The 24,169-nt window shown below is 44.4% G+C and overlaps 2 protein-coding genes across 16 annotated transcripts in view; one reads left to right on the forward strand and one right to left on the reverse strand.

Moving 5' to 3' along the window:
* The window catches only part of UBR4 (ubiquitin protein ligase E3 component n-recognin 4), a 56,829-nt gene extending 54,475 nt beyond the window's left edge, over positions 1–2,354 (forward strand). For all 13 annotated transcript variants that reach the window (XM_077260322.1, XM_077260323.1, XM_077260325.1 and 10 more), the window contains 3 exons: positions 480–570; positions 1,177–1,339; positions 1,697–2,354. In XM_077260322.1, the coding sequence (XP_077116437.1) occupies positions 480–570; positions 1,177–1,339; positions 1,697–1,761 (319 nt within the window). In that variant the 3' untranslated portion in view covers positions 1,762–2,354. The remainder of the gene's footprint in view (positions 1–479; positions 571–1,176; positions 1,340–1,696) is intronic.
* Positions 2,355–5,085: 2,731 nt separating this feature from the next.
* Positions 5,086–22,298, reverse strand: LOC143770579 (uncharacterized). Of its 3 annotated transcripts, none has more exons than XR_013214666.1 (3): positions 22,032–22,138; positions 10,631–10,761; positions 5,086–5,499 (listed from the first exon to the last, which is right to left on the reverse strand). XR_013214666.1 is itself a non-coding variant. In XM_077260337.1 (3 exons), exons 1-3 carry the CDS (start codon positions 22,263–22,265, stop codon positions 5,324–5,326), a joined length of 396 nt encoding a protein of 131 aa, XP_077116452.1. In that variant the 5' UTR covers positions 22,266–22,298; the 3' UTR covers positions 5,086–5,323. The 3 variants fall into 3 exon arrangements, 1 of the variants encoding a protein (XP_077116452.1); XR_013214667.1 differs by lacking the exon at positions 22,032–22,138 and adding an exon at positions 21,665–22,013; XM_077260337.1 differs by lacking the exon at positions 22,032–22,138 and adding an exon at positions 22,177–22,298.
* Between the last annotated feature and the right edge of the window lie 1,871 nt (positions 22,299–24,169).

Raw genomic sequence — 24,169 nt, forward strand, 5'->3', positions numbered from 1 at the left:
TGCCTATGATCGGCTCGCACGCTGCCTGTTGACATTGAGCTTACAGGACGTCTCAGGACTGAGGCATGTCCCCGAGGGCCGGGTTAGTGCTGCACAGAGGCCGCAGCAGGCACCCATGAAAAATGTGGTTATACTGGAGCGCGGGCCGGCCCAGGAGCAGCGACATGGCTGAGATTCCAGCACTGGGCGAGTCCGTGCCGGGCCGACGTCTCGCTCTGTAGTCACACATCAGACAGGGAAGGTGACTTTGTTAATGACTCTCTACAATTAATAAAGTAGCTAGATGCTTAGGCTGCAGTGCACGATTCAGGGAGTTGTACATTGGTCCCGTCCATTATGTATTTGGGACATATCAGTTTGGGGGGCCGGGATGCTGCTTGTTAAAGGCCATGTAGAGCAACATATTAGTTTGCAGATGTATGGCCGCCGCTGATCAGAGCCGGAGGATCAGCGTCACTTTCTCTGTTGTCCCTCCATAGATTAACAGACAAATCGGTGAAGGAATACCCCATGTATCGCTCCAGCCTCCTCTTCTGGGCCTTGGTGGACCTAATCTACAACATGTTCAAGGTAACACTACAAGACGCAGACACATATGTATAGAGCCCCTTTAAGTGACACCTGTTCCAGATGGCTTCTTTAAAGGGGGTGAAGACTTTATAGGGCTCTGACTCCTCGCTGCTGACCAGCAGAACGTAGTGTCCCTTTACGTTGGTGCTGTACGTATGGTTTTGGATCAGCTCCACTGTAAACACTATGGTCGGCTCGCACGCTGCCTGCTGACATTGAGCTTACCAGACATCTCAGGACTTTAAAGCATCTCCCCGAGGGCTCGTCTTAGTGCTGCCCTGTAATTTCCACACACCACAGCATTTGCCCCAGGAGATCTTGAGAAATATTTTCAAAAGGTGTCCGTAGTGAATAGGAGGGATCTGCAGTACCTGGCACAGCCACAAGCAGCCGTAGGGCTCTGTCCTTGGGTAGACAATTAAAGGGCCCCTCCATTCATCTGAATGGCCGTGGTGTCCAGAATCGGGCACTTACTGATTAGTGGATAAGCCATCACTATTACAAGTCACAAACTTCGTCTCCGAGTAACTTCCAGGGAGGATCTTCGACTCTTAAAGGGATTGTCCTGTGGTTCGCTGCATCATCTCCTGCGTTTTTGTCTCGCAGAAGGTACCAAACAGTAACACGGAGGGCGGCTGGTCCTACTCCCTGGCAGATTACATCCGGCTCAATGACATGCCCATCTACGAGGCGGCAGACCGGGCCCTGAAGACCTTCCAGGACGAGTTCATGCCCGTAGAGTCCTTCTCCGAGTTCATGGACGTCGCTGGTGAGTAACTGCTCTCCGTGTCCAATCCTAATGGTGGACCTCGCCACTTCCAAGATCTCTGCTTGCTGTAATTACCTGAGAGTGAAGTGTACGGCAGTGCTAATCCTAAACCTATACACAGCGCAGACCTCACTTGTCCTGATGCTTTGTTACACTGTGTCAGTCCGCAGTCCTGCTCGTGTAGCAGAGGATCGTCTAGACTGGATACACTGTAATAAACCCTCAGCTGTGAGGGCATTAGATAATAAGTTTTAGAGATCTGGATATTAAGGAGCTGAACCACAAAGTACAGTAGAAAGTTGTGGAACTTTTTATTTTACTTCTGAATTTGTTTTTTTGTTTTTTCCTTCTTTTCAGGGCTTTTATCAGAAGTCGACGACCCTGAGCAGTTCCTGAAGGATCTCCTGAACTCTGTTCCCTGACCCCTCAGCTCTTGGTGTGGGGGCGCTCCACGTTCCTCCCCGGCTCTTGCAGTAATGTGTGGTTTTCCTCCATCTTGTGTTTCTGGGAGGGGAAAGGCTTGAAGCGCGTTTATCCCGTCACCATCGGCCGCTGCCGCACATTTCTCCGGTCATATATATACACTTTTATATCTTGAGTTTTAGAATCGGCCGCTATTTGTGTGGGGGTTTTTTTTCTTTTGTTTTGGGTGCGTTTTTGTGGATTTGGGACTCTAATGCCGACGAAAATCTCAGGAGGAACTGGACTGTCTCTTACCTTCCCCCCTGAATGCATGAAATTTACAGCCCACCAAAGACAAAACTGCATGCGGAAAAACGCCCAGCGTCTCCCATCACGTGACAACCACGAGGCGGCCTCGTGTGTAGCTCCAAGTGTGTCAGCGGAGACCCCAATCATTTCCACTTGTGACAATCTGAATGAGGCGGAGACCGTCCAGTGTCGTGCTGGAGAGCAGGCTCGGCACTTCGGTCGGGGCAGATCACCTCCTCGGCCAACAATATTATATGTAACTAGTCGTTGTCTGCTTGATAAAATAATAAAATCTCATCATAAATCCTTAAATGTTTTTCCTGCACTGATACACTGTAGCAAACTGAGCAGAGAGGGATCCGCGCTGCTGACAGATGATTGTCCAGACTTGGATACATTGTAACAAAGTGGAGAATCTGCTCAGAAAGAGATGACGGGTCCTGGGTATAAACCATTGTTCCTACTGACTGCAAGCAGAGATCTTGGTAACGCTGAGGAGTTGGGATACAAAGTGGGTAGGAAATTTGCAAAACTTCTTATTGGTTCGGATTTGGAAGTGATTACCATTGAAACAAAGTAATTAGTGGATGGCAGCGGAGCCGACGGGCAGGAGTGTTCCTGAATCTGCTTCACCGCTGTGGGCGGCATCGGGCACGTCCTCTGCCAGGATAAACCCTCATTAGTCAGACCTGATGCCGCCTATATGCCAAATCTGTGAATGACGCATCCCATCTGTTCCTGGGAAAGCTGGGTGACTACCAGCATGACCGTACCAGCAGTCGTCACCCAGCTTTCCCGTACGCTATTACCCACACTGACATCTTGAAAACCTAAACCTCCTCGCTGTGTCTTATGATCTGCGGCCAAGAGACGTGTGCAGACAGCGAGGACCCTGCAGACCGCCTCGGGGTGGCCAAAGCCCACAGATAATCCAGACACTGGCTGCTTGTTCTGTAATGAAAGTGCCACATCTAAGTGCACCCCTGGAGGGTTCAGACTTTCTGCAAAAACACCCAAGAAAACATCTCGTATCTAGCGTGAAAAATGTCTGCTCCCTCCTTACGACGGCCTGTTGCTTTAATGAGCTGCAATACCAGACACAACCTGTAGATGGGGGTGGCGCTGTCAAGTCCTGAATAACCCAATTGTCTCAGCTTGAGTTGTCTGAGATAATTTAGTTGTTACAATGTAACCAGATTGTCAGACAGGACTTGGGCTTATGGCAGAGAAGAAGAGAAGCAGCAGCTGCGGTATCGGGCGGCCACTCCGGCTGCTGACCTCATGTTAGGAGATGTGAATGATAGAACAATGTGACACATGTCTAAATAGATTCGCTCTCAGCCCAAAACGTCCAAGAGCAACAGACGCTCCACCCGGCGTTTCTCAATCAATGTCTCGAAATAAATGCTGATGACGGCGGCAAAATCTGCGACCTGCAGGCAACGCCACCTGATGAAATCACCCTCTGTCACTGAGGGAGCTGAGCGTCCTCAACTGGACATCGGTGAGTCAGTGACCCAACTGACAGGTCCGAGCGCTAATTATCACGTGTGTTACTGCTTTATGGGATGTGTCATCCGCTACATTGTGTCTCTGCTCATCATATATTTACACTTATAAATGCTGGAGGATCCTGTGTGATAATGGAGCGACAGTAATACCTGCTACCTCTGACACCATGGGCACTGCAGGCGACTGATGGTACAGGGTCGTCCCAGACTACCGGGGATAGAGATGCCAACTCTGGTTACATTATGTACTGTATGGGGGTCCTGTACAGTATGGTGGTCATGTACTTTATGTGGCTCCTGTACTGTATGGATGTCCTGTTTTGTAGGTGGGTCATGTACTGTATAGATGTCCTGTACTGTTTGGCTGTCGTACTGTATGGGGGTCCTGTACAGTATGAAAGTCCTGTACTGTATGGGGGTCCTGTACTGTACGTGGGTTCAGTACTGTATGGCTGTCCTGTACTGTAGGTGGGTCATGTACTGTATGGATGTCCTGTACTGTATGGGGGTCCTGTACTGTATGGATGTACTGTATGTGGGTCCTGTACTGTATTGATGTCCCGTATTGTAGGTGGGTCATGTACTGTATGGATGTCCTGTACTGTGGGGGTTCTGTACAGAATGGTGGTCATGTACTGTATGGAGGTCCTATACAATATGGTGGTCATGTACTTTATGTGGGTCCTGTACTGTATGGATGTCCTGTACTGTATGGCTGTTGTACTGTATGGGGGTCCTGTACAGTATGGTCATGTACTTTATGTGGGTCCTGTACAGTATGGTGGTCATGTACTTTATGTGGGTCCTGTACTGTATGGATGTACTGTATGGCTGTTGTGCTGTATGGGGGTCCTGTACAGTATGGTGGTCATGTACTTTATGTGGGTCCTGTACTGTATGGATGTCCTGTATTGTAGGTGGGTCATGTACTGTATGGATGTCCTGTACTGTATGGGGGTCCTGTACTGTATGGATGTCCTGTATTGTAGGTGGGTCATGTACTGTGGGGGTCCTGTACTGTATGTGGGTCCTGAACTGTATGGATGTCCTGTATTGTATGGCTGTCATGTACTGTACGTGGGTCCTGTACTGTATGGCTGTCATGTACTGTATGTGGGTCTGGTACTGTATGGATGACCTGTACTGTATTTCTGTCCTATACTGTGGGTCCATCACAGTCACTGACCTATCTGTACTTCACTGATGGGGAACCTCACGATTTTTCTGCAGCCCCCTGGCAGATTCTCGGGGTTCACAGTGCTCAGGTAAATCTGGAGCTCCATTTAAGTTTATATTTTTTATTGAGTTTTTGGTGTTTTGCTTTGGTTTTTATGTTCACCACCGTGAACGGGGTTTTAGGGTTTCTAGATGATTTCGGCTGAGTCACAGTTTGAAACTTTTCAAAAGGAAAAAGTTTTCAAAGTTTTTCACAAATGTTCTCTGTTCTCCCCCTGAATTGATTTTATACGTTTCTGAATTTTTTTTGCAGCCATTTTTCTACATTTTAGCTGAACGTGCGACACTTTGCTCTAAAAATCTGCAAAACAGAAAGATACAAATATAGAGCATTGTTTTATTGTGCACAGCTTTATGGACGGTGGGAACTATTTTGAGGCGTTTGGTGCAGAGAAAAAAAGTGAACATGAAACAAAAAGAAAGGTGACTTTAAAAAGAATAGTAAATAATCGGCCACAGACCTGACATATTGGTTCTATTATGCTGGTATCTGGCATATCGCCGGTGAGATGATAGAAGACGCCGATCAGTTCATGTATAATAACAAAAACAACCCGAGTCCTGAGAAAAGAGCGGAGCGCGGAGTCTGCACATGTCCCGAGCCTGCGCTGCGAGCCATGAGCTTTTCCTTGTGTTTCTCCATGTTCTGCATGCCGTGCCTCAGGTGTGTCCCCCGCAGCTGGTCCCAGCCGTGGCAAATCCCTGGCATCAACAGTGAATAATTAATAATATCATTAAAGTATTAACGTGGCGCAATGTGATCTAAAAATCCTGCACACGATGCAGCCGACAAAACAAACCGCAGGCGCTGTGGGGACCACTGTACAGCTGCAGCCCAACAAATCCCACCATGCTGCTATAACCCGGGCATCTCCTGTATATAATGGTATATGTACAGCTGGTATAACCTGGGCGCATCCTATATATAATTATGTACAGCCAGTATAACCCGGGTATCTCCTGTATATAATTATATACCGTATGTACAGCCGGTATAACCTGGGTATCTCCTGTATATAATAATATATGTACAGATGGTATAACCTGGGCATCTCCTGTATATAATAATATACAGTTATATGAAAAAGTTTGGGCACCCCTATTAATCTTAAGCTTAATGTTTTATAAAAATTGTTGTTTTTTTTTTGCAACAGCTATTTCAGTTTCATATATCTAATAACTGTTGGACACAGTAATGTTTCTGCCTTGAAATGAGGTTTATTGTACTAACAGAAAATGTGCAATCTGCATTCAAACAAAATTTGACAGGTGCATAAGTATGGGCACCCTTATCATTTTCTTGTTTTAAATACTCCTACCTACTTTTTACTGACTTACTAAAGCACTTTTTTTGGTTTTGTAACCTCATTGAGCTTTGAACTTCATAGCCAGGTGTATGCAATCATGAGAAAAGCTACTTAAAGTGGCCACTTGCAAGTTGTTCTCCTGTTTGAATCTCCTCTGAAGAGTGGCATCATGGGTTCCTCAAAACAACTGTCAAATGATCTGAAAACAAAGATTATTCAACATAGTTGTTCAGGGGAAGGATACAAAAAGCTGTCTCAGAGATTTAACCTGTCAATTTCCACTGTGAGGAACATAGTAAGGAAATGGAAGAACACAGGTACAGTTCTTGTTAAGGCCAGAAGTGGCAGGCCAAGAAAAACATCAGAAAGGCAGAGAAGAAGAATGGTCAAGGACAATCCTCAGACCACCTCCAGAGAGCTGCAGCATCAACTTGCTGCAGATGGTATCACTGTGCATCGGTCAACTATACAACGCACTTTGCACAAGGAGAAGCTGAGAATGATGGGAAAGAAGCCATTTCTGCAAGCACGCCACAAACAGTCGGCTGAGGTATGCAAAAGCACATTTGGAGAAGCCAATTTCTTTCTGGAAGAAGGTCTTGTCGACTGATGAAACCAAAATTGAGTTGTTTGGTCATACAAAAAGGCGTTATGCGTGGAAAAAAACACAGCATTCCAAGAAAAACACTTGCTACCCACAGTCAAATTTGGTGGAGGTTCCATCATGCTTTGGGGCTGTGTGGCCAATGCAGGCACCGGGAATCTTGTTAAAGTTGAGGGACGCATGGATTCCTCTCAGTATCAGCAGATTCTTGACAATAATGTTCATGATTCAGTGACAAAGTTGAAGTTACGCAGGGGATGGATCTTTCAGCAAGACAATGATCCAAAACACCGCTCCAAATCTACTCAGGCATTCATGCAGAGGAACAATTACACTGTTCTGGAATGGCCATCCCAGTCCCCAGACCTGAATATCATTGAACATCTGTGGGATCATTTGAAGAGGGCTGTCCATGCTCGGCGACCATCAAACTTAACTGAACTTGAATTGTTTTGTAAAGAGGAATGGTCAAAAATACCTTCATCCAGGATCTCATTAAAAGCCACAGGAAGCTACTAGAGGTTGTTATTTTTGCAAAAGGAGGATCTGCTAAATATTAATGTCACTTTTCTGGTGAGGTGCCCATACTTATGCACCTGTCAAATTTTGTTTGAATGCAGATTGCACATTTTCTGTTAGTACAATAAACCTCATTTCAAGGCAGAAACATTACTGTGTCCAACAGTTATTAGGTATATGAAAATGAAATAGCTGTTGCAAAAAAAAACAATTTTTATAAAACACTAAGCTTAAGATTAATAGGGGTGCCCAAACTTTTTCATATAACTGTATGTACAGCTGGTATAACCTGGGCATCTCCTGTATATAATTATATATGTACAGCTGCTATAACCCGGGCATCTCCTGTATATAATGGTATATGTACAGCCGGTATAACCTGGGCATCTCCTGTATATAATTATGTACATCCAGTATAACCTGGGCATCTTCTGTATATAATGGTATTTGTACAGCTGGTATAACCTGGGCATCTCCTGTATATAATGATATATGTACAGCCAGTATAACCTGGGCATCTCCTGTGTGTGTGTATGTATGTGTGTGTATATATATATATATATATATATATATATATATATATATATATATATATATATATATATATACATATACACACAGGAGATGCCCAGGTTATACCGGCTGTACATATATATGTACAGCCGGTATAACCTGGGCATCTCCTGTATATAATGATATATGTACAGCCAGTATAACCTGGCATCTCCTGTATATACGGTAGTTATATATGTACAGCCGGTATAACCTGGGCATCGCCTGTATATAGTGATATATGTACAGCCGGTATAACCTGGGCATCGCCTGTCTATAGTGATATATGTACAGCCGGTATAACCTGGGCATCGCCTTCATATAGTGATATATATACAGCCGGTATAACCTGGGCATCCCCTGTATATAGTGATATATGTACAGCCGGTATAACCTGGGGATCTTGTTGTATGAGGTGATGTGGAGCATGGACTCCATCTCCATCGTTAGAGTGAAGGGCTCCGTTGATCCATATCCTGTTACTGATGCAGTCACTAGTGTGCGGCCCGGTTGTAATGTGAACAGGGCCATTATTTCAGGGCAGAGTAATAAAATCTCCATGAAGTCACCTGACCCGTCAGTAAAACACGTTTCCGCGTCCATTTCATGTTGAGTCACTGCTGATTATCCGTCTCTTCTATTAATGTCATTCTCTAATTCATTGTCTCGCTGTTGGGGACGCAGCTGGCAGTAATATATATATATATATATATATATAAATATATATATATATATATATATATATATATATATACATACATATACATATACGGGGCAGGACTCCGCGGGGGGATGATGTTCTCTACAGAGGCCTCGGGCCGCCCTGGCTGGGTCTGATGGGCCCGACAATAATCAGCCGCCGAGTCTGTGCTTACTGACAGTGAGTCGCCCCAGACCTATAAACCCAGGAATAATAATTACGTCCATGAAATGCTCACAGCGCTGCACGTGAAGATCTGGAGATACAATTGGTGGCTAACATTTTCTCAGACACTGAATAAAAAAATAAAAAAACATGGCTGAATAAATAATCGGGGTGAAAAATCTCTTCCTGTGATTAGAAATGGGGTTTGTATAAGGGTATGTGCTCACATGGCTTCTTTTTTTGTGTGTGTGTATTTCTCATGCAGAAAAAAAATATAGCCAAAAAACCACAGCAGAAAGTGCATTTTTTAATGTATTTTCTGTGATTTTTTTTTTTTTATTGAAAAAAATTGACAAACTGCAACTTTGTTAAAAAACACAAGAAAAAAAAAAGCACTATGTAAATGAGGCTTTAGAAATCTCTCGGCCCGATTATCACACCAAGATATAATTTTTACAGGATTTTTTTTTTTAATACAGAAGTGAACAAGCCCTTTAGGGTGTGCGATCTGTAACGTTACACACAGTACATCTGTATGGTGGTGGGATTATTTATTTGGGCACAGTATGGTGGTGGTGTTTGAGCACTCTATGGAGGGTGCTTTTTGGGCACGGTGTTGTGGTGTTTGAGTACTGTACGTTATTTGAGTACTATATAATAGTGTTGTGTGAGCACTGTATAGTAGTTGTTTGGGGGGTATGGTTTGGTGTTATTTGAGTACTATATAGTAGTGTTGTTATTCGAGCACTGTACGGAGGTGTTATTTGGGCATTGTACGGTGGTGTAATTTGAGTACTATATAGTAGAGTTATTTGAGCACTGTACGGAGGTGTTGTTTGAGTACTATATAGTAGTGTTGTGTGAGCACTATGCAGTGTTATTTGAGCACTGTATAGTAGTTTTTTGGGGGTATGGTTTGGTGTTATTTGAGTACTATATAGTAGTGTTATGTTATTCGAGCACTGTACGGAGGTGTTATTTGGGCACTGTACGGTGGTGTAATTTGAGTACTGTATAGTAGTGTTATTTGGGCACTTTATGATGGTGTTTGAGCACTGGTCAGTAGATTTTTGGGGTATGGTTTGGTGTTATTTGAGTACTATATAGTAGAGTTATTTGAGCACTGTACGGTGGTATTTGAGTACTATATAGTAGAATTATTTGAACACTGTACGGAGGTGTTTGAGTACTATATAGTAGTGTTGTGTGAGTACTATGCGGTGGTGTTATTTGAACACAACAGTAGTTTTTTGGGGTATGGTTTGGTGTTATTTGAGCATTGTACAGTGGTGTTATTTGAGTACTATATAGTAGAGTTATTTGAGCACTGTACAGAGGTGTTATTTGAGTACTATATAGTAGTGTTGTGTGAGCACTATGCGGTGGTGTTATTTGAACACCGAACAGTAGTTTTTTGGGGTATGGTTTGGTGTTATTTGAGTGGTGCATAGTAGTGTTATGTGAGCCCTATGTGGTGGTGTTATTTGGGCACCGTATATTGGTGTTATCTAAATACTGTACAGTAGTTTTTTGGGGGGTATGGTTTGGTATTGTTGGAGTACAGTATAAAGGTGATTTTATTTCAGCTCTGTATGATAGTGATTTTAGTGCACTGTATGTTAGTGTCTTTTAGCACTATATGGTATTATTTTAATACTGCATGGTAGTATTATTTAAGTTCTGTTTGATTTTGTTTGAACACTGTACAGCGCTATTATTACAAAGCAGCACGGTGGTGTTATATGAGCATTATATAGAGTTGTTAATGGTCATTGTATGGTGGTATTATTTTAGCGTCGTCGGGCAATATTTTAACACTTCCTGATGGCATTAGATAAAACAAAAGTGTGATGGTATTATTTCAGAACTGAATTGAATTGGTATTTAGGTAACTGTATGGGAGTGTTAGGCAATTCATGGCACCATTTCATACTACACTTAGGATTTCTATGGTCTTTTGTACATAATGGCCGGGGTGCATCTTACCATCCAACGTGAGGCCGCTGCTTGTTTTCCTTATTGATCTTTTATCTTTGGCTAAGAATTCTCCATCTTCCTTAGAAGGCGATGTTCCCGTCACGTGGCGGCCGCCTCCTGCTGCAGATGTAGCGATGATTCTGTACAGTACAAGTAATTATATTTTGATTAGACACTCCTGCATTACATAAAGAGGGGACGCCGCCAATAATATCGCCCCGGGATATAAACTTAGGTAATAAAACAATCAAAGATTTCCCAACTTAATTAAAGTAATTAAAAAAAAATCCATTCATCCAGGAAGATACAGCAAGTAACCGCCGCTACCGGAGCAACAAGGGTGCAGTCCACAGCTAATTATACAAGCCCAGATTATAGCGGCGATGTCACCACACAGGGGCGGGGCTGACAACCGCTAGCACGGGACATACAGGCCGGTTGTCAGGACCAGGAATCAGATGAGAATATAATAGTAAGATCATGTATTTTGGTCAGTGGTCTCGGGGCTATTAATTGGACACCTCTCTTAATTATTAGATGAGGTTCTTCTTATAATTGCACTTGTGGTTTTTCTCCGCGGCTCATGGATGCAATTAACCTCTGATTTGCAATGTGTTTTATGGACACTTAAAAAATAAAAATCACAAGGCCAAAAGTCTACAACTTGCAGTAAAGCCGAACGCTGATTTTTACGCTTTTTTCAAAGTAGAACAAAAAAAAGATTTGTTGTTGCATTCACCAGCTGAAAAAAGTTAAGGTAAAAATGCACGGCGCATGATTTACTTATCACTGCAAGCCAGGGCCAGACTGGGACTAAAATTCAGCCCTGGCATTTGAAGTTACACAGGCCCACTTGTCACATGGTGACTGTATAATATCTTTGTACACTTGTAGGTTACAAGAAGTGAGGGGAGTGTAACACGACTATATAACATATAATCACAGCTGTATCCAGCATTACAGCTCAGTCCTATTTTTGGCTTTTAGTTGTATTACCAAGAAAAGCTGCTACTTTACCTACATAACTGGATCTCATAGATAATGAAGGGATTGAGATGACCAAAGGCTATGGAACCTCATTCTGATGCTCCATAAACTTTGCCTACAGCCACTTTTGGTTCCGCTGCGCAGCACGAGACCCGATGACTCTGAAGAACGGTGACAGCAGTAACGTCACCGCTCTTCAGATATTCCGGGTCTTGCACTGAGCTCGGCGACTGTGGAGAGCTGGTATTGTTACTACCGTCACTGCTCTTCAGAGTCGCTGGGTCTCGCCAGGTCTGGGCTAGTAGTAGGGATGTCTGATAGACACCTCTCCATTACTTACAACAGGGATTGATAGCAGCTGACATTACGCAGCTGAAATCAACCCTAAAAATCATTACACATACCAGAATTAAATGCTCTGGCGGCTGAGAAAAGCAGTAGGGTTAGCGCTATTCCCAGGCGCCGGGTGCTAACTACAACTGTCATCATCATTGCCTGATCTCCCTGCGAAGCATTTCTGCTTTATTTACATGCGCTGATCTCAGGCCACTAAATGAGTGTGATCGACAATACTGAAGTCGCTCGCTTGTTTCCCGGCCTCTTTACACCAGCTGAGAAAGAATGAAGGGAACAGAACAATCACAATTAGATCAATCTGTCCCCATACAGTATCATGTTATCAGCAGAACATCTACAGTTTATACCAGCGATGTGCTGCTGAGAACAAAGATTTCTGTTCGCACATAAACAATCCAATCACTCTGCATTTTGCTTGTTTAGTATAATACACCCCATAGTCCTCCATATATTATCCATATATATTATAATGTGCACCTCAATCCTCCATATAGTATAATACACTCCTCAGTCCTCCATATAGTAGAATACACTCCTCCTCCTCCATATAGTATAATACACTCCTCATAGTCCTTCTTGTAGTATAATATACTCCTCAGTCCTCCATATAGTATAATACACTCCTCAGTCCTCCATATAGTATAATACACTCCTCAGTCCTCCATATAGTATAATACACTCATCATAGTCCTCCATGTAGTATAATACACTCCTCAGTCCTCCATATAGTATAATACACTCCTCAGTCCTCCATATAGTATAATACACTCCTCATAGTCCTCCATATAGTATAATACACTCCTCAGTCCTCCATATAGTATAATACACTCCTCAGTCCTCCATATAGTATAATACACTCCTCATAGTCCTCCATGTAGTATAATACACTCCTCAGTCCTCCATATAGTATAATACACTCATCATAGTCCTCCATATAGTATAATACACTCCTCATAGTCCTCCATGTAGTATAATACACTCCTCAGTCCTCCATATAGTATAATACACTACTCAGTCCTCCATATAGTATAATACACTCCTCAGTCCTCTATATAGTATAATACACTCCTCATAGTCCTCAAACTAGTATAATACATTCCTCATAGTGCTCCATATAGTATAATGCCCCACCATTGTCATCCATGTAGTACAATTCACTTCCCATAGTATAATGCACCCCATAGTTCTTCATATAGTATAATGTATTCCCTATAGTCCTCAATACAGTATAATGCAGCCCACATATAGTATAATGATTCCACCCCAGAGCATAATGCAGCCACCCCACAGAATATATTGTAGCCCCCTGAGTATAATGTAACCCCCAGAGAATATAATGCAGCCCCTCATATAGTATAATGCAGCCCCTGCATATATAATATATGGTAGCCCCCTCATAGAGCATAATGCAGCCCCCCATAGAATATAATGTAGCCCCTCCATAGAATACAATGCAGCCCTCCTCATATAGTATAATGCAGCTCCCCATAGAATATAATGTAGCCCCCTCATAGAGTATGATGCAATCACCCCTCATAGAATATAATACAGCCCCAATAGAATAAAATGTAGCCCCCAGAGAATGTAATACAGCCCCCCATAGAATATAATACAGCTCCCCATAGAATGTAATACAGCCCACCTCCCCATAGAATATAATACAGCCCTCCATAGAATATAATGTAGCCCCCAGAGAATGTAATACAGACCCCCCATAGAATTTAATACAGCCCCCCATAGAATGTAATACAGCCCTCAGCCATAGAATGTAATACAGCCCTCCCCAATAGAATGTAATACAGCCCCCCATAGAATGTAATGCAGCCAGCCCCCATAGAATGTAATGCAGCCAGCCCCCATAGAATGTAATACAACACAGCCCCCATAGAATGAAATACAACACTGCCCCCATAGAATGTAATGCAGCACAGCCCCCATAGAATGTAATGCAGCACAGCCCCCATAAAATGTAATACAGCACAGCCCCCATAGAATGTAATGCAGCCAGCCCCCATAGAATGTAATACAACACAGCCCCCATAGAATGTAATACAACACAGCCTCAATAGAATGTAATTGTCAGGACTCTGAACATTTTTTATTACCTTTTTGTGCATTACAGCCCGTTTCCAAGATGGCGTCTTTGGTCTCATGTGCACTGTGTCTTCCTGCTATAAAATTCCACCCCAGCCTTCAGTCTGTGCTAGAGTATTCTGCCTTGCATCCAGCTCTTGATCTCTGGTGACTCCCTGGCTATATACCTGCTCCTGTGAACCTGTGGGGTTATCCTGCTACTCTGCTCTGAGTTCCTGCTGCATACACCAGTTCCAGTAATCCTCCTTCATCTGTTGCTCCTGTTTACTTCCATCTGCATTTGCTGGACATGTAAGCTGTTGCTGCTTTGCAAGAACCTGAGACTGTTACCCAGACCTCCCTGGTTGAGCTAAGATATTGTTTGAACTGCCTTATAAACATATCTATCTGTGTTTTGGACTAAGCATGGACTTATTCGTGTCAAGTATCCTCAAGAATAATTGTGCTTCATAGACTTTCTGCGTGATTGCATTTTCCTCTGAAGTTTCCTATAGACTGCTGAGCTGCATTTGATATTTGCACCAAGTGTTGTGGACTTGAGTTTCTCTCTGCACCTGTTTGAATCACCGTGTGATAATATAGACTTTACCACTTATAAAACTGTGTCCTGTAGTTGTCTTGTTCCACGCAAAGAGTCTCCTGAGCTATCCCCTATAATTATTACAGTAATGCAGCCAGCCCCCATAGAATGTAATGCAGCCAGCCCCCATAGAATGTAATGCAGCCAGCCCCAATGGAATGTAATAAATCCCCCCATTGAATGTAATACAGCACAGCCCCCATAGAACGTAATACAGCACCCCCAATAGCCCCACAATCCAGTTATCACTCATTGATATATTTTTTTAAAAAAACCACTCTCCTCGTGCCCCGCGCGGCTCCCGGCTCCTGTCTCAGCAGCTGCAGTCTGCCCTCCCGACACACAGCAGGTACACGATGATATGACGTCAATGCGCACCCGCAGTGTCAGAGGCAGAGCGGGGAATGATGGGAGAGGGAGCGACAGCGGACACTCTCTCCATCATTGCATTCAACTGTACCGGCGTCATAGACGCCAGTATAGTTGAATGCAGCGGCGCTGGCGGGGGGGGGCGACTCGACGCTGGCGAGTGGCCAACTACTGCCACCGGCCCTTCTGGCATTTGCCAGAAGTGCCCAATGGCCAGTCCGGCCCTGCTGCAAGCCAATTTTGGAGAGATTTTAAAGGCTACGTGCACACGTTGCGGAATCTGCCGCGTATTTTTCAGTGCAGATATCTAAAAATCCAGAGGTAAAACGCCCTGCATTTTACAGCGGATTTATCGCGGAATTACCACGTTTTTTGTGCTGTTTTCAACAGTGGTTTTACCCCTGCGGATTCCTATTATGGAGCAGGTGTAAAACGCTGCGGAATCCACGCAAAGAATTGACATGCTGCGGAATGTAACCTGCAGTTTCCGCGCGTTTTTTTATGCAGCATGTGCACTGCGGATTTTGTTTTCCATACGTTTACATGGTACTGTACATCGCATGGAAAACTGCTGCGGATCCGCAGCAAAATCCGCTACGTGTGCACAAAGCCTTATTGTTTTGTGCACTTTTTTTTTTTTTTAAAGGTTTTACATCATCAAAACTGAAGTAAGAGTGCTGGACCGTTATTATAAATGTTGTCGCCATTCGACAACAGGTGCCATAAAAACAACTACAGTTATCAGGGAAATTTACAGTAGGGGTCATTTTTTTTGTGAGGTAACATACATTTATATGGTACATAGTAAGTCAAAAATTACATTAACCCCTTAATGACTGCCAATACGTCTTTTAACTGATCTGAGATATTTGAGAATAGCCTCCCTATACAGGTAACAATCCCACAGATGTCAGCTGTACACTATAGCTGACATCTTGCTGCATGAGCCACGATCAGTGTTTGCTCTGTCCAAATCTGTTTAACCCCTTAGATGCTGCTGTCAATAGTGACTGCATCATATAAATGGTTAACAGAGTGTGGGGGCTTTCTCTATATCCCAATTGGTGTCCTCAGATCATGACTGTGTGGTCCTGATGTTTGCCATGGCAATTCACGACCAAATAGCGGCCTTAGGCCGGTTTCACACGTCAGTGGCTCCGGTACGTGAGGTGACAGTTTCCTCACGTACCGGAGACACTGACACACGTAGACCCATAAAAATCAATGCATCTGTTCAGATGTCATTGATTTTTTGCGGACCGTGTCTCCGTGTGCCAAACACGGAGACATGTCAGTGTTCGTGGGAGCGCACGTATTACACGGACCCAATAGAGTCAATGGGTCCGTGTAAAACACGGACCTCACACGGACGTTCTCCGTCTGGGGTCCGTGTGCGTGCAGGAGACAGCGCTACAGTAAGCGCTGTCCCCCCCACATGGTGCTGAAGCCGCGATTCATATGTTCCCTGCAGCAGCGTTTGCTGCAGAGAAAATATGAATAATAGTATTTAAAATAAAGATCTATGTGTCCGCCGCCCCCCACCCCCTGTGCGCCCCCCCGCTGTCCTGAAAATACTCACCCGCTCCCACGTTGGCTGTCACTCCTTCCTCTCTGCCCCGCGCCTCCTACTGTATGCGGTCACGTGGGGCCGCTCATTTACAATCATGAATAGTCGGCTCCGCCCCTATGGGAGGTGGAGCCACATATTCATGACTGTAAATGATCGGCCCCACGTGACCGCATACACTAGAAGCCGCGGCCAGACCAGGAAGCAGCGAGGGAGGCGGGTAAGTATTTTCAGAACAGCGGGGGGGGGGGGGGCGCACAGGGGGTGGGAGGGCGGCGGACACATAGATCTTTATTTTAAACACTGTTATTCATATTTTCTCTGCAGCAAACGCTGCTGCAGGGAACATATGAATCGCGTCTTCAGCACGATGCAGGGTACCACACGCGTGGGTACCACACGCTCCGTGTGGTACCCACTCGCCATACGGGCGGCACACGTGTGCCGCACGTATGGCCTACGTGAGTTCCCAGGCACACGGACACGGATAACTCCGGTACCGATTTATTCCGGTACCGGAATTATCTGGACGTGTGGGACAGCCCTTAGGCCGGCGTCACACTTGGCGTAAGACAATACGCCACGTATTATACGTCCGTACTACGGCCGTAATACGGAGAAATTTTCCCAAAATATTGATCCGTAGTCAGGGTGTGTCAGCGTATTTTGCGCATGGCATCCTCCGTATGTAATCCGTATGGCATCCGTACTGCGAGATTTTCGCGCAGGCTTGCAAAACCGACATCTAATGGATTTATGTGCTCAAATGTTCGGGAAAACATATATACAGTATATATATATATATATATATATATATATATATATATATATATATATATGTCATTGAGACACATATATATATATTCTGTATTTAGATTTCATTCAGCGCGATATCTGTGAACAGCCGGTAATTCAATTGCCGGCTTTTCATTTCTCCTGCACAAACCCGACAGGATATGAGACATGGTTTACATACAGTAAACCATCTCATATCCCCTTTTTTTTTGCATATTCCACACTACTAATGTTAGTAGTGTGTATGTGCAAAATTTCAGCGCTGTAGCTGCTAAAATAAAGGGTTAAATGGCGGAAAAAATTGGCGTGGGCTCCCGCGCAATTTTCTCCGCCAGAGTGGTAAAGCCAGTGACTGAGGGCAGATATTAATAGCCAGGAGAGGGTCCATGGTTATTGGCCCCCCCTGGCTACAAACATCTGCCCCAAGCCACCCCAGAAAAGGCACATCTGGAAGATGCGCCTATTCTGGCACTTGGCCACTCTCTTCCCACTACCGTGTAGCCGTGGGATATGGGGTAATGAAGGGTTAATGCCACCTTGCTATTGTAAGGTGACATTAAGCCAGATTAATAATGGAGAGGCGTCAATTATGACACCTATCCATTATTAATCCAATTGTATGAAATGGTTAAAAAACACTCACACACATGATTTAAAAGTATTTTAATGAAATAAACACAGCGGTTGTTTTAATAATTTATTGCTCTCTCAATCCATTTGCAGGCCCTCACTTGGCAAAATAATAAACGCACAAGATACATACCCTCAGCTGAACCGTCATGTCCCACGATGTAATCCATCTGAAGGGGTTAAAATAATTTACAAGCAGGAGCCCTGCAAATGCAGCTGTGCTCCGTGCCTGTAATCCCCGGCGAATGAATGAAATGTAGGTCATTGACCTACATTTCCTTCAGTCGCGGTGATGCGCCCCCTGGTGGATGTCCTCATATGACCTGGAGCGTGGGAAAAAGTTCCAAGGCTGTAGTTCATGAGAACATCCAGCAGGGGCGCATCACCGCGACTCAATGTAAGTATACACTCACTGGCCACTTTATTAGGTACACCTGTCCAACTTCTTGTTAACACTTAATTTCTAATCAGCCAATCACATGGCGGCAACTCAGTGCATTTAGGCATGTAGACATGGTCAAGACAATCTCCTGCAGTTCAAACCGAGCATCAGTATGGGGAAGAAAGGTGATTTGAGTGCCTTTGAACGTGGCATGGTTGTTGGTGCCAGAAGGGCTGGTCTGAGTATTTCAGAAACTGCTGATCTACTGGGATTTTCACGCACAACCATCTCTAGGGTTTACAGAGAATGGTCCGAAAAAGAAAAAAAATCCAGTGAGCGGCAGTTCTGTGGGCGGAAATGCCTTGTTGATGCCAGAGGTCAGAGGAGAATGGGCAGACTGGTTCGAGCTGATAGAAAGGCAACAGTGACTCAAATCGCCACCCGTTACAACCAAGGTAGGCCTAAGAGCATCTCTGAACGCACAGTGCGTCGAACTTTGAGGCAGATGGGCTACAGCAGCAGAAGACCACACCGGGTACCACTCCTTTCAGCTAAGAACAGGAAACTGAGGCTACAATTTGTACAAGCTCATCGAAATTGGACAGTAGAAGATTGGAAAAACGTTGCTTGGTCTGATGAGTCTCGATTTCTGCTGCGACATTCGGATGGTAGGGTCAGAATTTGGCGTAAACAACATGAAAGCATGGATCCATCCTGCCTTGTATGGAGCATCTTTGGGATGTGCAGCCGACAAATCTGCGGCAACTGTGTGATGCCATCATGTCAATATGGACCAAAATCTCTGAGGAATGCTTCCAGCACCTTGTTGAATCTATGCCACGAAGAATTGAGGCAGTTCTGAAGGCAAAAGGGGGTCCAACCCGTTACTAGCATGGTGTACCTAATAAAGTGGCCGGTGAGTGTAGATCACTCTGCTTTCCTTTCAGCACCCGGGGGATTACAGGCACGAGCGAGTGGTTTATCGCAGCTCGTGCCTGTAATATTAGTTAACCCCTTCAGATGGTTTACCTCGTGGGACGTGATCTGACATCAGAAGGTATGTATCTTGTGCGTTTATTATTTTGCCAAGCGAGGGCCTGCAAATGGATTGAGAGAGCAATAAATTATTACAACCGCTGTGTTTATTTCATTAAAATACTTTTAAATCATGTGTGTGTGTGTGTGTGTGTGTGTGTTTTTTAACCCTTTCAAACAATTGGATTAATAATGGATAGGTGTCATAATTGACGCCTCTCCATTATTAATCTGGCTTAATGTCACCTTACAATAGCAAGGTGGCATTAACCCTTCATTACCCCATATCCCACCGCTACAGGGAGTGGGAAGAGAGTGGCCAAGTGCCAGAATAGGCGCATCTTCCAGATGTGCCTTTTCTGGGGTGGCTGGGGGCAGATGTTTTTAGCCACGGGGGGGGGCAATAACCATGGACCCTCTCTAGGCTATTAATATCTGCCCTCAGTCACTGGCTTTACCATTCTGGCGGAGAAAATTGCGCGGGAGCTCACGCCAATTTTTTCCGCCATTTAACCCTTTATTTTAGCAGCTACAGCGCTGAAATTTTGCACATACACACTACTAACATTAGTAGTGTGGAATATGCAAAAAAAATGGGGATATGAGATGGTTTACTGTATGTAAACCATGTCTCATATCCTGTCGGGTTTGTGCAGGAGAAATGAAGAGCCGGCAATTGAATTACCGGCTTTTCTATAGAACACCGCTGCGTATTTCTCGCAAGTCACACTGCTGGTCCGTGTGGAATCCGTATTTTTCTCGCCCCCATAGACTTTAATTGGCGATTTTTTTGCGCAATACGCTGACAAACGCAGCATGCTGCGATTTTGTACGGCCGTAGAAAGCCGTATAATACTGAACCGTAATATAGGCTGATAGGAGCAGCCCCATTGAGAATAATTGTGCCGTTTATTTTGCGAGTTTTACGGACGTAATTTCTGCGCTCTTACGTCTGTAAAACTCGCCAGTGTGACGCCGGCCTTAGAGTCTGACGGCTGTTATAACCTGTTCAGAAGTTAGCGGCATTTAGGTGGTAAAAATACACATTTTCATTTCTGTCATGCCACTTCGCATTAATTCCTGAAAAGCACCTGAAGGGTTACTAAACTACCCGACAGCAGTTTTCAATATCTCAGGGGGTGCTCTTTTTAAAATGGTATAACTTTTGGGGGTTTTGCAATATATGGGACCCCTAAAGTCACTTCAAACATGTATAAGTCCCTAAAAAAAATAAATTTGTAAATTTCCTTGAAAAAATGAAAAATTACTGCTACATTTTTATACCTCCTAAAATGCTAACAAAATAAAATAACATTTTACAAATGGTGCTGATGTAAAGCAGACATATGGGAAATGTTATTTATTAATGTTTTGCTGTGGTATGACTATCTGGATTAAAGGGATAATCATTTAGGCTATGTTCACACTTTGCGGTTTTTGCTGCGGATCCGCAGCGGATTTGACGCTGCGGATCCGCAGCAGTTTTCCATGCAGGGTACAGTACAATGTTACCCTATGGAAAACAAAAACCGCTGTGCCCACATTGCGGAAAATCCCTTTAAAAACCGCGCGGAATTGCTGCGGAAAAAAAGAAGGAGCATGTCACTTCTTTCTGCGGATTCCGTAGCGGTTTTCAACATGCACCAATAGGAAAGTGCTGTTGAAAACCCGCAGAGGAATCCGCAGAAGAAACCGCAGGAAAATCCGCAGTGAAAACCGCAGCAGTTTTGCACTGCGGTTTTTCCAAATCCGCTGCGGAAAAATCCGCAGCAAAATCTGCAAAGTGTGAACAAGCCCTTAAAGTTTGAAAATTGCTAATTTTTTAACATTTTTCTCAAATTTCTGATATTTTTATAAATAAACACAAAACATATCAACCTAAATTTACCATTATCATAAAGTGTAATGTGTCACGAAAAAACAGTCTCAAAATCACTGGGATTTGCTGAAGCGTTCCAGAGTTATTACCACATAAAGTGGCACTGGTCAGATTTCAAAAATTTGGCTTCGTCACTAAGGGGTTAAAAAAGAAAAACAGCAATGAATGTAAACATGGAGGCCTAATCCACTACTAGGCCTCAATTATCAGAACTGTCCTTGTTGTCCATAGCAACCAATCAGAACTCACCTTTCATTCCTCAGGCTGCTCTTGTGAAATGAGAGATGCGCTGTGATTGGTTGCTGTGGGCAACAAGGCCAGTTTCCATCAGTTCGGCCTACCATTCAGGCCTCTCCACTACTTTTTACCGTCAGAACTAAGAGAAGGTTTTGCGCTGTTCCTCAGCGTCAGTTACTTATTCCTCATTCACACGACAGCCATTTTTAGCCAAAGCTAGAGATAAATCCCACAGAGAGTGACATAATGTGGAGATGTGCGGGTGTGGTGTGCTTTGGACGCCCTCTTGGTTTTGGCAGCGCATACACAGCTGTACAGGCGGTGAATGAAGCCCATGCTGCTACTGAAGAGCTGACAATTATCACAAAGAACAGAGCGCGTTGTTGTCCTGGCTTCTCGCTGTTGTCAGTGACTGCAGACGCTGGGACGGACGCCAACTGCTGGGACTGGAGCCCACGGCGGTACCGTGTCCAGGCCCCATTTAAGGTAATGATTTACCAGTCGCATGAATAATCGGCTTTCTTCTCACACCTCGTGCGTTACAATGTGTCAGTCAGGGCGGTGCTCATACCTGAGCTGTAACATCACCTGCACCCGCCACTTATGCCGCCCTGCACCTGTGTACATTGTGCAAGGAACGTACCGGACAGTAATGGCAGCCGGAGTCGCCATAGCCGCACATGCCGGGGTTACAGTGTGCACGGATGTATAGAAATAACGCATCATCTCCATCTTCCTAATACACCATGGGCCAAATCATCAAATCATCACCTGCGAAAACTGCAAAGTCACTTTTATTTCTTTGTCTTGTGCTTTCACTGATATTTTTTTTTGCACCAAATTCTTCAAAATGGTTTCTAAATATTGCGCCAAATAGCCTTTATTTAGTCATAAATTCTGCTAAAATTTGCAAAAAAAAAAAAACAAGTGTAGATAAAATCACTCCCGGGAAGGTCTGCAGTACTTTTGTGTTAAAAAAAAATAAAAAAATTTGCAACTTGATGAATCGGCCCAAAACATCGGGAAACCCCAAACCTGAGCCACAACAGCAAACGTAAAAACATAATTAACATATATAAAATGGACTTAAAAGAAAAGGCGCAAATGAAAAACAGGAAAAATACCAAAAAATTGCAGAAATGGAATAATGTCTCCAGACCCTTTGTGTTTCATCTCCTAATCATTTGTAAGATCTCTGCTTGCTGTCAGCAAATCGGCGCATTGACATTTAGGGTACGTGTCCATGGTCAGGATGGCCGGCGGTATCGCCGGAGCGGCAAAGCCGCTCGGCGCTAAGCCCCGCCCCCTTTCTGGGACGCAATGATGCCGGATGTGTTAACTGTACACATCCGGGATCATCGCACCCTCGCATAGCGCCCTGTGATATTACTTGCGGCGACGCAGCATCGCCGCAGGTAGCACGGACATGCTGCGATCTGAAAAGACGCGCAGCATGTCCGGAGTCGCAGGGAAGTCGGATGCGTGTTTCCACGCTTAGTGGACACGGGATTTCATAAAATCCCCTCCACTATGCTGGAACACCTGGACGCTGCGTGTTTGACGCTGCAGCTCTGCGCAGCGTCAAACAAGCAGCGTTTACTGACCGTGGACACACACCCTTACGTCCAGAGGCTGATAACCTGGCCCGACCTCATACTTTTCACAGCTGAGGAGTTGTTACTTTGAGATGAGAGAAAATAGTTTTGGGCTTCGATTTGTCCTAATTGGCCCCAAAAAATGTAATTCGGACTGTATAAACAATTACCTGAAAAGATATTTATCATGCACAGAGGTCTCGCTATTCACCAAATCATCATAAAGGGACTGAGGGGAAGGAGGTAAAAAAACAATAAAAAAAATTCCTCTCGCCTGTCCTGCCACCATGGACCCTTGCCCACGCCACCAGTCCTCCAGCACTGACTAGGCCTCACATGGTCCCGTAGGGAAAACCCAAGTTATCCTATGAGGCACCGAAAAAAGCAAAGACCGGAGCACTGAACAAGAAGCAACGGAAGGACGTGTAAGGGTATGTTTCCACGGTCAGGATGGCCGGCGGTATCGCCGCAGCGGCGAAGCCGCTCGGCGCTAAGCCCCGCCCCCTTTCTGTGACGCGATCATGCCGGATGTGTTAACTCTTCACATCCGGGATGATCGCTCTCTCCCATAGCGCCCTGTGATATGCCTTGCGGGGACGCTGCGTCCCCGCAAGGTGTACGGACATGCTGCGATCTGAAAAGACGCGCAGCATGTCCGTAGTCGCAGGGCCGCCGCGTGCGGGTTTCCACGCATAGTGGACACGGGATTTCATAAAATCCCCTCCACTATGCTGGAACATCTGGACGCTGCTTGTTTGACGCTGCAGCTCTGCGCAGCGTCAAACAAGCAGCGTTTCCTGACCGTGGAAACATACCCTAAGTGTCATTTTTTTAATCTATTTTTTTCATCCCTTTTTGAGTGCTCATTAGAATCCAATAAAATGGTGGCTGGAGAATTTGTGGGAACTGAATCGCCAAAAATTCTGGTGAATCTGAATTTTTCATGAAATTTTGGAAAAATTTGGTTTGATACAAATTAATTTGCTCATCTCTTGTTGTTCCAATTGGACTTTAGTCTGATACATTGTAGCAAACTACGAG

The sequence above is a fragment of the Ranitomeya variabilis genome, chromosome 4, assembly GCF_051348905.1.
Source record: "Ranitomeya variabilis isolate aRanVar5 chromosome 4, aRanVar5.hap1, whole genome shotgun sequence".
Taxonomy (NCBI): Eukaryota; Metazoa; Chordata; class Amphibia; order Anura; family Dendrobatidae; genus Ranitomeya; species Ranitomeya variabilis.

What these genes read in the sequence shown, in the direction of transcription:
- LOC143770579 (XM_077260337.1), bottom strand. Translation starts at nt 22,265, where the DNA reads ATGGAGATGATGCGTTATTTCTATACATCCGTGCACACTGTAACCCCG. An exon ending in CCGGCTGCCATTACTGTCCG is followed by an intron (nt 10,762 to 22,176) that starts GTACGTTCCTTG and finishes TGTACTGTACAG; the next exon opens with AATCATCGCTACATCTGCAG. An exon ending in CAGCGGCCTCACGTTGGATG is followed by an intron (nt 5,500 to 10,630) that starts GTAAGATGCACC and finishes TGTTGATGCCAG; the next exon opens with GGATTTGCCACGGCTGGGAC.